This window comes from Mizuhopecten yessoensis, unplaced genomic scaffold (assembly GCF_002113885.1).
Source record: "Mizuhopecten yessoensis strain PY_sf001 unplaced genomic scaffold, ASM211388v2 scaffold3621, whole genome shotgun sequence".
In the NCBI taxonomy this organism is placed as follows: domain Eukaryota; kingdom Metazoa; phylum Mollusca; class Bivalvia; order Pectinida; family Pectinidae; genus Mizuhopecten; species Mizuhopecten yessoensis.
Window position 1 is genome coordinate 807,756 of NW_018405136.1, and position 13,076 is coordinate 820,831.

The 13,076-nt window shown below is 36.4% G+C and overlaps 1 protein-coding gene across 1 annotated transcript in view; it reads right to left on the reverse strand.

Moving 5' to 3' along the window:
• Nucleotides 1-73: 73 nt before the first annotated feature.
• LOC110447777 (CD63 antigen-like) overlaps nt 74-13,076 on the reverse strand; it is a 27,751-nt gene continuing 14,748 nt past the window's right edge. Inside the window, exons 5-8 of the mRNA XM_021493681.1 lie at nt 11,226-11,339; nt 9,394-9,585; nt 1,684-1,767; nt 74-653 (exon numbers count right to left, since the gene is read on the reverse strand). Of these exons, the coding sequence (XP_021349356.1) occupies nt 606-653; nt 1,684-1,767; nt 9,394-9,585; nt 11,226-11,339 (438 nt within the window). The 3' untranslated portion in view covers nt 74-605. The remainder of the gene's footprint in view (nt 654-1,683; nt 1,768-9,393; nt 9,586-11,225; nt 11,340-13,076) is intronic.

A 13,076-nucleotide genomic window follows, 5' to 3' on the forward strand; every position in this document is an offset into this window, starting at 1 on the left:
TCTGCTCTTGTGAGCAGGTATTGATTGCTACGTCATTAGTTTGTGTGAGAAAATTACGTCGTTTCCTCAAAAAAATGACGTAACAATCAATAACCGGCTCACAAGAGCAGATAACTCTGCAATACGAAAAGACGGAATATGAAGACCAATCGCGGATACTTTTGTTTTAGAGATTACAGAGGTGTGTGGTAGGACTTCGACGTCGGTACATTTCACTGTTATGCAGCCGCGCAATTCTTTTGATAAACATCCGCAAGTTGGATCGTGTAGAACCTTCAGTTTATCATATCATACTCCAATGGTGCTGAGAAGAGATGTCGTCTGGGCGAAAGCCTTGGATTTGAAGATGAAAAAAAAGCGTTTGAAAAATAACATAAATTTGACATTTCTTATTTACTTGTGGTTCATACCATATCCTTGGAGACGTGTTAGAATACTCGCTATATTTCCAAGTAGTATGTCTTCTTAAATCCAAAAGTTACAGGTTACAAATACAAAACGCCGGGTTTCACTGGAATTTAAGCACATGCACTCTTGACTTCAGGTTAGTTGGGTGTTGTAATTTAGCCATTAACGATTCGCTTTTTCATTCCCAATTCCTCGCTCTATAGGATGGAACAACAAAGGTTGAACGCGAAAAACACCATCAAAAGCTGTTAAAAAAAAGAAAAATGTATATATATAATATGTTAATGATCAACGTATCACTGCCAAAACTGTTATAACGAATATGAAACGGTTTTTTTTTTGTTTTTTTTTGCTGTTTTTGTTGGTATGGCAATAGCTTTGATAAATTCTTTCTGAAAAGAAAACCATTCCTTTAGGGACTTTTTATGAAAAGAAATGAAGGCGAAATAAACACATATAATCAACAACACTATTATTATTTGGTCAACGGAAGTTTCCTGGCCACAAAGTGCTTCACGAGATAGCATGTACCTACCAGTACAGATTGGTTTCAGGTTAAAAACAAACAAGAAATAAATTATAAATGAACAATTTTAGGCTGATACATGCCCTTTGTAGATTACAGTGGAGCGACATATGAGTTTCAAATCATGTCAATTTTACCGTTTTGATTCCGCGTGATTCTTCTATGTTAATCAAAGCACACGTTTAGTCTACTTGTATCATCCAATTTGTTGTGCGTTTACAGCCTTTGATTATGTCATGGCATACTCGAGGGATGCAGAGATTGTGATAAAAGGAAAGATAAAATACTTCAGTTGAACCAGTTTGAACGCTCATGATGTGAGATAAATTACAGATGAAAAATACAGGAACTTTTGATATTGCCATATTGTTTGCATGGGAAAAGTATTATTTCTTCCTGTGATATTGATAGTCATTATTTATATAACGGCCACTAACTTTAAAGTGTAGCATAATGATTCGTTGTTGCTGCCCCGGTTCATGCTTAGATGTGCTGACATTACATGGATTTGACCTAGTTTACAATGCGTTTGATGAAGAAAAAGACGGTTACCATTATGAGGTTACCCGTTTTATTTTCATTTTATTCTTGCTAGGATCTCCAGATAATTGTTTTACCTTTTATCCTGTTTGTCTCTTAGTTTTGTTGGATATAAGCTCGGATTAATGTTTATTGTTTACATTTCTAGGTATAACATGTATCTTGAGATTTTATATGCTTTTAGCAAAAAGACATGTTGTGTTACTGACCTGCAGCAGAAGAGCAATGAGAAGGATGTATCCCATCGAATCCAAAAGGCTTCCAAAACTGGACATGATTGCGTCATAGCAGCCCTGAAATGAAATACAAAAATACATTGAAAAAAAATACTTCAATGAGTCATGTACGACCATTGAACATTGAACACTATTTATACAATTTTATAACCAATTACCATATAAGAAAGCATTATCAAAAGCAAAATTTGAAAGTTATGTTTTTATATTGATATTTTTAAAATCTGGCTGTACCAGCTACAAATAATTGTATTTTTCTGTCATTATGCAACACTTCTTTGGGTCCTTTATTTTTCCAGATTTGCATTTACAATTTTCACAAGATCTAATTTTCGTAGATTTTAGATGTGACCACAAGAGAAGAAAATTAAGAAAAGAATTATCTTATACCTGCTTATCTCGCAGGTTTTATTTTTTCGCTAAAACATGTCACCTTATTACAATATGAAAATCGCAATCTCGCGAAACAAATGAACAAATTCTAAACAAAAAATGCCTATTAGGTTTTCGCTTTTTTTTTTATTAAAGTATGTTTTATTTTATCAAATCAAAAACTAAAACTAACAGTCATGTGTTAATATTTGAATACCTATTGGACTATTTGTTGCAAATTCAACGATGACATTCCAGAGGAATTTTTAAAAGATTTTTGAAACATAGAAATGATCCCTTAAGTGTCCAAAAAGCTACATGAGCTGTCCAGTAAGATATACTAACTGTCCAATGAGTTATACCAACTGTCCAGTAAGTTATACCAACTGTCCAATGAGTTATACCAACTGTCCAGTAAGTTATACCAACTGTCCAATGAGTTATACCAACTGTCCAGTAAGTTATACCAACTGTCCAATGAGTTATACCAACTGTCCAATAAGTTATACCAACTGTCCAGTAAGTTATACCAACTGTCCAATGAGTTATACCAACTGTCCAGTAAGTTATACCAACTGTCCAATGAGTTATACCAACTGTCCAATGAGTTATACCAACTGTCCAGTAAGTTATACCAACTGTCCAATGAGTTATACCAACTGTCCAGTAAGTTATACCAACTGTCCAATGAGTTATACCAACTGTCCAATGAGTTATACCAACTGTCCAGTAAGTTATACCAACTGTCCAATGAGTTATACCAACTGTCCAGTAAGTTATACCAACTGTCCAGTAAGTTATACCAACTGTCCAATGAGTTATACCAACTGTCCAGTAAGTTATACCAACTGTCCAATGAGTTATACCAACTGTCCAATGAGTTATACCAACTGTCCAGTAAGTTATACCAACTGTCCAATGAGTTATACCAACTGTCCAGTAAGTTATACCAACTGTCCAATGAGTTATACCAACTGTCCAATGAGTTATACCAACTGTCCAGTAAGTTATACCAACTGTCCAATGAGTTATACCAACTGTCCAGTAAGTTATACCAACTGTCCAATGAGTTATACCAACTGTCCAATGAGTTATACCAACTGTCCAGTAAGTTATACCAACTGTCCAATGAGTTATACCAACTGTCCAGTAAGTTATACCAACTGTCCAATGAGTTATACCAACTGTCCAATGAGTTATACCAACTGTCCAGTAAGTTATACCAACTGTCCAATGAGTTATACCAACTGTCCAATAAGTTATACCAACTGTCCAGTAAGTTATACCAACTGTCCAATGAGTTATACCAACTGTCCAATAAGTTATACCAACTGTCCAGTAAGTTATACCAACTGTCCAATGAGTTATACCAACTGTCCAGTAAGTTATACCAACTGTCCAATGAGTTATACCAACTGTCCAATGAGTTATACCAACTGTCCAGTAAGTTATACCAACTGTCCAATGAGTTATACCAACTGTCCAATAAGTTATACCAACTGTCCAGTAAGTTATACCAACTGTCCAATGAGTTATACCAACTGTCCAGTAAGTTATACCAACTGTCCAATGAGTTATACCAACTGTCCAATGAGTTATACCAACTGTCCAGTAAGTTATACCAACTGTCCAATGAGTTATACCAACTGTCCAGTAAGTTATACCAACTGTCCAGTAAGTTATACCAACTGTCCAATGAGTTATACCAACTGTCCAGTAAGTTATACCAACTGTCCAATGAGTTATACCAACTGTCCAATGAGTTATACCAACTGTCCAGTAAGTTATACCAACTGTCCAATGAGTTATACCAACTGTCCAGTAAGTTATACCAACTGTCCAGTAAGTTATACCAACTGTCCAATGAGTTATACCAACTGTCCAGTAAGTTATACCAACTGTCCAATGAGTTATACCAACTGTCCAATGAGTTATACCAACTGTCCAGTAAGTTATACCAACTGTCCAATGAGTTATACCAACTGTCCAGTAAGTTATACCAACTGTCCAATGAGTTATACCAACTGTCCAATGAGTTATACCAACTGTCCAGTAAGTTATACCAACTGTCCAATGAGTTATACCAACTGTCCAATAAGTTATACCAACTGTCCAGTAAGTTATACCAACTGTCCAATGAGTTATACCAACTGTCCAGTAAGTTATACCAACTGTCCAATGAGTTATACCAACTGTCCAATGAGTTATACCAACTGTCCAGTAAGTTATACCAACTGTCCAATGAGTTATACCAACTGTCCAATAAGTTATACCAACTGTCCAGTAAGTTATACCAACTGTCCAATGAGTTATACCAACTGTCCAGTAAGTTATACCAACTGTCCAATGAGTTATACCAACTGTCCAATGAGTTATACCAACTGTCCAGTAAGTTATACCAACTGTCCAATGAGTTATACCAACTGTCCAGTAAGTTATACCAACTGTCCAGTAAGTTATACCAACTGTCCAATGAGTTATACCAACTGTCCAGTAAGTTATACCAACTGTCCAATGAGTTATACCAACTGTCCAATGAGTTATACCAACTGTCCAGTAAGTTATACCAACTGTCCAATGAGTTATACCAACTGTCCAGTAAGTTATACCAACTGTCCAGTAAGTTATACCAACTGTCCAATGAGTTATACCAACTGTCCAGTAAGTTATACCAACTGTCCAATGAGTTATACCAACTGTCCAATGAGTTATACCAACTGTCCAGTAAGTTATACCAACTGTCCAATGAGTTATACCAACTGTCCAGTAAGTTATACCAACTGTCCAGTAAGTTATACCAACTGTCCAATGAGTTATACCAACTGTCCAGTAAGTTATACCAACTGTCCAATGAGTTATACCAACTGTCCAATGAGTTATACCAACTGTCCAGTAAGTTATACCAACTGTCCAATGAGTTATACCAACTGTCCAGTAAGTTATACCAACTGTCCAGTAAGTTATACCAACTGTCCAATGAGTTATACCAACTGTCCAGTAAGTTATACCAACTGTCCAATGAGTTATACCAACTGTCCAATGAGTTATACCAACTGTCCAGTAAGTTATACCAACTGTCCAATGAGTTATACCAACTGTCCAGTAAGTTATACCAACTGTCCAGTAAGTTATACCAACTGTCCAATGAGTTATACCAACTGTCCAGTAAGTTATACCAACTGTCCAGTAAGTTATACCAACTGTCCAATGAGTTATACCAACTGTCCAGTAAGTTATACCAACTGTCCAGTAAGTTATACCAACTGTCCAATGAGTTATACCAACTGTCCAGTAAGTTATACCAACTGTCCAGTAAGTTATACCAACTGTCCAATGAGTTATACCAACTGTCCAGTAAGTTATACCAACTGTCCAGTAAGTTATACCAACTGTCCAATGAGTTATACCAACTGTCCAGTAAGTTATACCAACTGTCCAGTAAGTTATACCAACTGTCCAATGAGTTATACCAACTGTCCAGTAAGTTATACCAACTGTCCAGTAAGTTATACCAACTGTCCAATGAGTTATACCAACTGTCCAGTAAGTTATACCAACTGTCCAGTAAGTTATACCAACTGTCCAATGAGTTATACCAACTGTCCAGTAAGTTATACCAACTGTCCAGTAAGTTATACCAACTGTCCAATGAGTTATACCAACTGTCCAGTAAGTTATACCAACTGTCCAGTAAGTTATACCAACTGTCCAATGAGTTATACCAACTGTCCAGTAAGTTATACCAACTGTCCAGTAAGTTATACCAACTGTCCAATGAGTTATACCAACTGTCCAGTAAGTTATACCAACTGTCCAGTAAGTTATACCAACTGTCCAATGAGTTATACCAACTGTCCAGTAAGTTATACCAACTGTCCAGTAAGTTATACCAACTGTCCAATGAGTTATACCAACTGTCCAGTAAGTTATACCAACTGTCCAGTAAGTTATACCAACTGTCCAATGAGTTATACCAACTGTCCAGTAAGTTATACCAACTGTCCAGTAAGTTATACCAACTGTCCAATGAGTTATACCAACTGTCCAGTAAGTTATACCAACTGTCCAGTAAGTTATACCAACTGTCCAATGAGTTATACCAACTGTCCAGTAAGTTATACCAACTGTCCAGTAAGTTATACCAACTGTCCAATGAGTTATACCAACTGTCCAGTAAGTTATACCAACTGTCCAATGAGTTATACCAACTGTCCAATAAGTTATACCAACTGTCCAATAAGTTACACCAACTGTCCAATAGGTTACACCAAATGTCCAATAAGTTACACCAAATGTCCAATAAGTTACACCAAATGTCAATTAAGTTACACCAACTGTTCAATAAGTTACACCAACTGTCCAATAAGTAACACCAACTGTCCAATAAGTTACACCAACCGTCCAATAAGTTACACCAACTGTCAATTAAGTTACACCAACTGTCCAATAAGTTACACCAACTGTCCAATAAGTTACACCAACTTTCCAATAAGTTACACCAACTGCCCAATAAGTTACACTAACTGTCAATTAAGTTACACCAACTGTCAATTTAGTTACACCAACTGTCCAATAGGTTACACCAACTGTCCAATAAGTTATACCAACTGTCCAATAAGTTACACAAACTGTCCAATAGGTTACACCAAATGTCCAATAAGTTACACCAAATGTCCAATACGTTACACCAACTGACAATTAAGTTACACCAACTGCCCAATAAGTTACACCAACTGTCCAATTAGTTACACCAACTGTCCAATAAGTTACACCAACTGCCCAATAAGTTACACAAACTGTCCAATAAGTAACACCAACTGCTCAATTAGTTACACCAACTGCCATATAAGTAATACCAACTGTCAATTAAGTTACACCAACTGTCCAATATGTTACACCAACTGTCCAATAAGTGATACCAACTGCCCAATAAGTTATACCAACTGTCAATTAAGTTACACCAACTGCCCAAAAAGTTACACCAACTGTCCAATAAGTAACACCAACTGCCCAATAAGTTACACCAACTGTCCAATAAGTAACACCAACTGCCCAATTAGTTACACCAACTGCCATATAAGTAACACAAACTGTCAATCAAGTTACAACAACTGTCCAATAAATTACACCAACTGTCCAATATGTTACACCAACTGCCCAATAAGTGATACCACCTGTCAATTAAGTTACACCAACTGCCCAATAAGTTACACCAACTGTTCAATAAGTAGCACCAACTGCCCAATTAGTTACACCAACTGCCATATAAGTAACACCAACTGTCGATCAAGTTATACCAACTGTCATATAAGTTACACCAACTGAAAATTATGTAACAACAACTGCCCAATAAGTAACAACAACTGTCCAATAGGTTACACCAACTGCCCAATAAGTTATACCAACTGCCCAATTAGTTACACCAACTGCCATATAAGTAACACCAACTGTCCAATAAGTAACACCAACTGTCCAATAAGTTATACCAACTGCCCAATTAGTTACACCAACTTCCATATAAGTAACACCAACTGTCAATTATGTAACACCAACTACCCAATAAGTTACACCAACTGTCCAATAAGTTATACCAACTGCCCAATTAGTTACACCAACTGCCATATAAGTAACATCAACTGTCAATTAAGTTACACCAACTGCCATATAAGTAACACCAACTGTCCAATAAGTAACACCAACTGCCCAAAACGTTACACCAGCTGTCCAATATGTTACACCAACTGTCCAATAAGTAACACCAACAGTCCAATAAGTAACACCAACTGTCCAATAAGTAACACCAACTGTCCAATAAGTAACACCAACTGCCCAATAAGTTACACCAACTGCCATATAAGTAACACCAACTGTCAATTAAGTTATACCAACTGCCATATAATAAACACCTACTGTCTATTATGTCACACCCACTGCCCAATAAGTTACAACAACTGTCCAATAGGTTACACCAACTGTCCAATAAGTAACACCAACTCTTCAATAAGTTATACCAACTGCCCAATTAGTTACACCAACTGCCATATAAGTAACACCAACTGTCAATTAAGTTACACCAACTGTCTAATATGTTACACCAACTGTCCAATTAGTTACACCAACTGTCCAATAAGTTACACCAACTTTCCAATAAGTTACACCAATTGTCCAATTAAGTTATACCAACTGTCAATTAAGTTACACCAACTGCACAATTAAGTAACACCAACTGTCAATTAATTTACAACAGCTGTCCAATAGGTTACACCAACTGTCAAATAAGTTACACCAACTGTCCAATAGGTTACACCAACTGTATAATAAGTTACAACAACTGTCCAATAAGTTACACCAACTGTCCAATTAAGTGATACCAACTGCCCAATAAGTTACACCAACTATCCAATATGTAACAAAAACTGTCCAATATGTATCACCAACTGTCCAATAAATTACTCCAACTGTCCAATAAGTTACACCAACTGTCAATTAATTTACAACAGCTGTCCAATAGGTTACACCAACTGTCAAATAAGTTACACCAACTGTCCAATAGGTTACACCAACTGTATAATAAGTTACAACAACTGTCCAATAAGTTACACCAACTGTCCAATTAAGTGATACCAACTGCCCAATAAATTACACCAACTGTCCAATATGTAACACAAACTGTCCAATATGTATCACCAACTGTCCAATAAATTACTCCAACTGTCCAATAAGTTACACCAACTGTCAATTAATTTACAACAGTTGTCCAATATGTTACACCAACTGTCTAATAAGTTACACCAACTGTCCAATAGGTTACATCAACTGTCTAATAAGTTACATCAACTGCCCAATAAGTTACACCAACTATCCAATAAGTAACATCAATTGTCCAATAAGCTTCACCAACTGCCCAATAAGTTATACCAACTGTCCAATAAATTACACCAACTGTCCAATAAGTTACACCAACTGCCCAATTAGTTACACCAACTGTCCAATTAAGTTATAGCAACTGTCCAATAAGTTATACTAACTTCCCAATAAGAAACACCAACAGCCCAATAAGTTACACCAACTATCCAATAAGTTACACCAACTGTACAATAAGTTAACCAACTGTCTTATTATTGCTTCCTTCTTTGAGCAGCTGTTAAATCACATAAGATAAAATATGGTTAGAGCCAAACGAAAGTAATTCAGCGATATTACTAAATCAAATGTAACAAACACAGTTTGGACAATTTATATCCATGTCAAAAAGTGCTTAAAGAAAACTAGCTGATACAGTCCACGAATACATGTAACAGCTACACTTACAGTTGACCAATATGTGCCGCTAGCTACAGTTGTTGTACACGCTGCATTTGAGTAGCTGGAGTATGTGCTCTCGGTAACACCGATACAGCATCCTTTAGGTAGCTCTAGGGCCGACCCAGTTCCGCTCCGCCAGGGGGTGCCGTCGAAGTCGTTACTTGTCGAGGTTACCGGATTCACACCACAGCACTCCATCTATAAAAACAAAGTGATATAAATTATTAGATACATATGACTGGCGCCTCCAAGTTACATCAGTATTCGTTAATCCGTCTTTTCCTTGAAGATCAATACTGAATCTCACGCTGACCTGTCTTTTCTGTCCTTGACCAGTATTTGGATATCTAAATGGTAGGCATCAGCGTTAGTCGTATGTTTATTTCTTTCATGGCCGTTTTTAGAAGGTGAGGCAGGGATTGTGCATTGAATATTTGAATTGATCGTAATTAACTATTATTTCCAATTTTCCTCGATAAATGGTATCTTTGATGTGTTCCATTACCATTTTATTCAACTGTTCTGATAACATTTGTTGGATCAAAATCGTGAAAGTGCTCTATTTATATAGTATACTTGTGTCACCTTGCACACACTTTGAACAGATGATAACCGGTTTGACGAGTAATCCGCTTTTTATACCTAGCGTGACCCATACTCGTTACCAAGCAGGTACATTCTAAAATATCGACGCTTCCTCCTTAGATACGACAGCCGGAAGAGATTGTCACTGGGGAAGATCTCAAAACGAGGAAAAACATTAAACTTTTTTTTTTAAATCTCATTTTTTATCTTTTCACTTGCGTTGTCAAGCTTTGATATTATACCTACATTTATACATAGAGAATAATACATGCCTTTTTCCATATCACACCCAGTATCAACCCGAGACTGCAATATTAGACAAAACAAGCACAAAGTTATGACGTCGTTTACCGCAGTGTTTGGCGCGGTATTTGTAATTCTAAGTTCTGATTGGTTGAAGTTGCTCGGCAACGGAATTATAGCGCAATGTTGAGTTCTGCGCAAAATTATTTTGTTTTTATCAGAAATTAACAGTTATTCATCAATTACGAACTAAAATTGTTTTCTATATTTATTAAAAACCATTAAGTAGTAATAACCTTAACTATTTAGGGGTTATACGATGAACAATTTATTGGGCATACCCGAAAACAGTGTGAACATTTCGCGCTCACGGATTATTGCAAATGAACAGGATTTGAACCATTTATCCCGAAGAAAATAACGGTTATTCATTCAATGGTATATTCCTTCCAAGGTGTGCTTTTTGTTCAAAGGACACCTGTGTCCATATACATTAAACCGAGTTTTTCAAAGCAATACAGACTGAGCGATTTCTAATAAATACACCCTACAGACTAATATGTAAAAAGTAAATTCTTTACAATATTCTTCTTGAAGAATATGGTCTTTTCCAAAATTGAGGTATAACACTTATTCAACATAGGCGATTTATCACAAATAATTTCATAGTTTTTTTTACCAGGAAACTACTCATTCGAAAAGGGTTTTAAAGATTCTCCATGTTTGTCCGCCTGAGTGACAAAAATGAAATGTCTATAGAAACTGAAGTCCTAATTCAAAAGCTGAAAAGCTGAAGAAAAAAAAAAGTACATGCAGACTTTGAAAAAGATCAATGAGTATTAGACTAAGTGCTCCGGTAAGGTGAGCGTCTTCGGCTCCATTGACTACAACCGACATCCAAATAAAGGTAAAATCCAAATTAATGGCAGGTACTCAAAACGAGAACCGCGGGGGTAAAACAAGTGCACATATGAGCATAATAAATACATGTTTGGAAACTCTAACTTTACCGTCATAAACATGTAGTTGAAAGATGAAGACACTTCATCACTTTTGTCCAAGCTGTCTAGTGTGTAACCGTCCCGTAGCTGGCTCAGGAACGCATCCTTTATTGTGTCAGTCAACTAAAACAGAAAATGAAAAAATATAACTTTAAGCGACATTTATGGAATCTTAGTACCAATATGTGGGCTTACAATTTTACAAACGAATACAATCTCAGCAACAAGCTTTGATGGGGAAGTGAACTATAAGAATTCAATAAGCTTTCTATTGTTCACTTTATGGCGTAATTCTGTCGAATCCCCACCTAAGGATGTAAATTGACAGTAAACATCATTTTCATAGTTTGTGTCATGATGTCATTATAATAAATTGTCATCTTATAATGGCCTTATACAATTCTATACATGTGTTGAGTTTTATGTGGAGTAGGCATAAATGCAAGTTATATACATGGCTGATTTTATGTCGCGACACATGTACATAAACCCTGCATTAGACTGTTTGACAAGTATTGTTAAAAGATTGCTACAAACATAGCCCCCTAAGGGTGCCGCTCTCCCCTTCTTGGTGCCTCCATTGTTTTGAGGTTTCTGATTGGCTGACATCCCACGCTACAATCTGATTGGCTGTAGGCCTCTTCCTTCATATTTAAGAAAATTTTCAACGGCGCCATTTTGTGGCAGCTTCTTTTAAGAAATTTATACCAAATTTGCCTTATTGAAAAACCCACCCTTACATACCACCCTTTTTAATATTGCTTGGTTTTTTTAATTTATATATATGTATGTTGGTGTGGCGTAATTCTATCGAATCCCCAACTAAGGATGTAAATTGACAGTAAACATGACAGTGATGGTAAACATCATTTTCATAGTTTGTGTCATGATGTCATTATAATAAATTGTCATCTTATGATGGCATTATTCAATTCTATACATGTGTTGAGTTTTATGTGGAGAAGGCATAAATATCTATATAGTTAAATAGGGGCTAAGCGTAGGACCGTCGAATAAATCTGAGTACTAATATAGGGGCTAATCAAAGGACTGTCGAATGAAATCTGAGTTGTAATATAGGGGCTTATCATAGGACTGTCGAATAAATCTGAGTTATATTATAGGGGATAATCATAGGACTGTCGAATAAATCTGAGTTCTAATATAGGGGCTAATCATAGGACCGTCGAATGAATCTGAGTTATGTTATAGGGGCTAATCATAGGACCGTCGAATGAATCTGAGTTCTAATATAGGGGCTAATCATTGGACCGTCGAATGAATCTGAGTTTTATTATAGGGGCTAATCATAGGACTGTCGAATACAATCTGAGTAGTTATTTAGGGGCTAATCATAGGGACGTCGAACGGAATCTGAGAACTAATAAAGGGGTTAAGCATAAGACCGTCGAATGGAATCTGAGTAGTAATAAAGGGGCTAATCATATGACTGTCGAATACAACCTTAGTTCTAATATAGGGGCTAAGCATAGGACTGTCGAATACGATCTGAGTAGTAATATAGGGGCTAATCATATGACCCTCGAATACAACCTTAGTTCTAATATAGGGGCTAAGCATAGGACTGTCGAATACAATCTGAGTAGTAATATAGGGGCTAAGCCTAGGACTGCCGAATACAATCTGAGTTGTAATATAGGGGCTTATCATAGGACTGTCGAATAAATCTGAGTTATATTATAGGGGATAATCATAGGACTGTCGAATGAATCTGAGTTATATTATAGGGGATACTCATAGGACTGTCGAATAAATCTGAGTTCTAATATAGGGGATAATCATAGGACCGTCGAATGAATCTGAGTTATGTTATAGGGGCTAATCATAGGACCGTCGAAT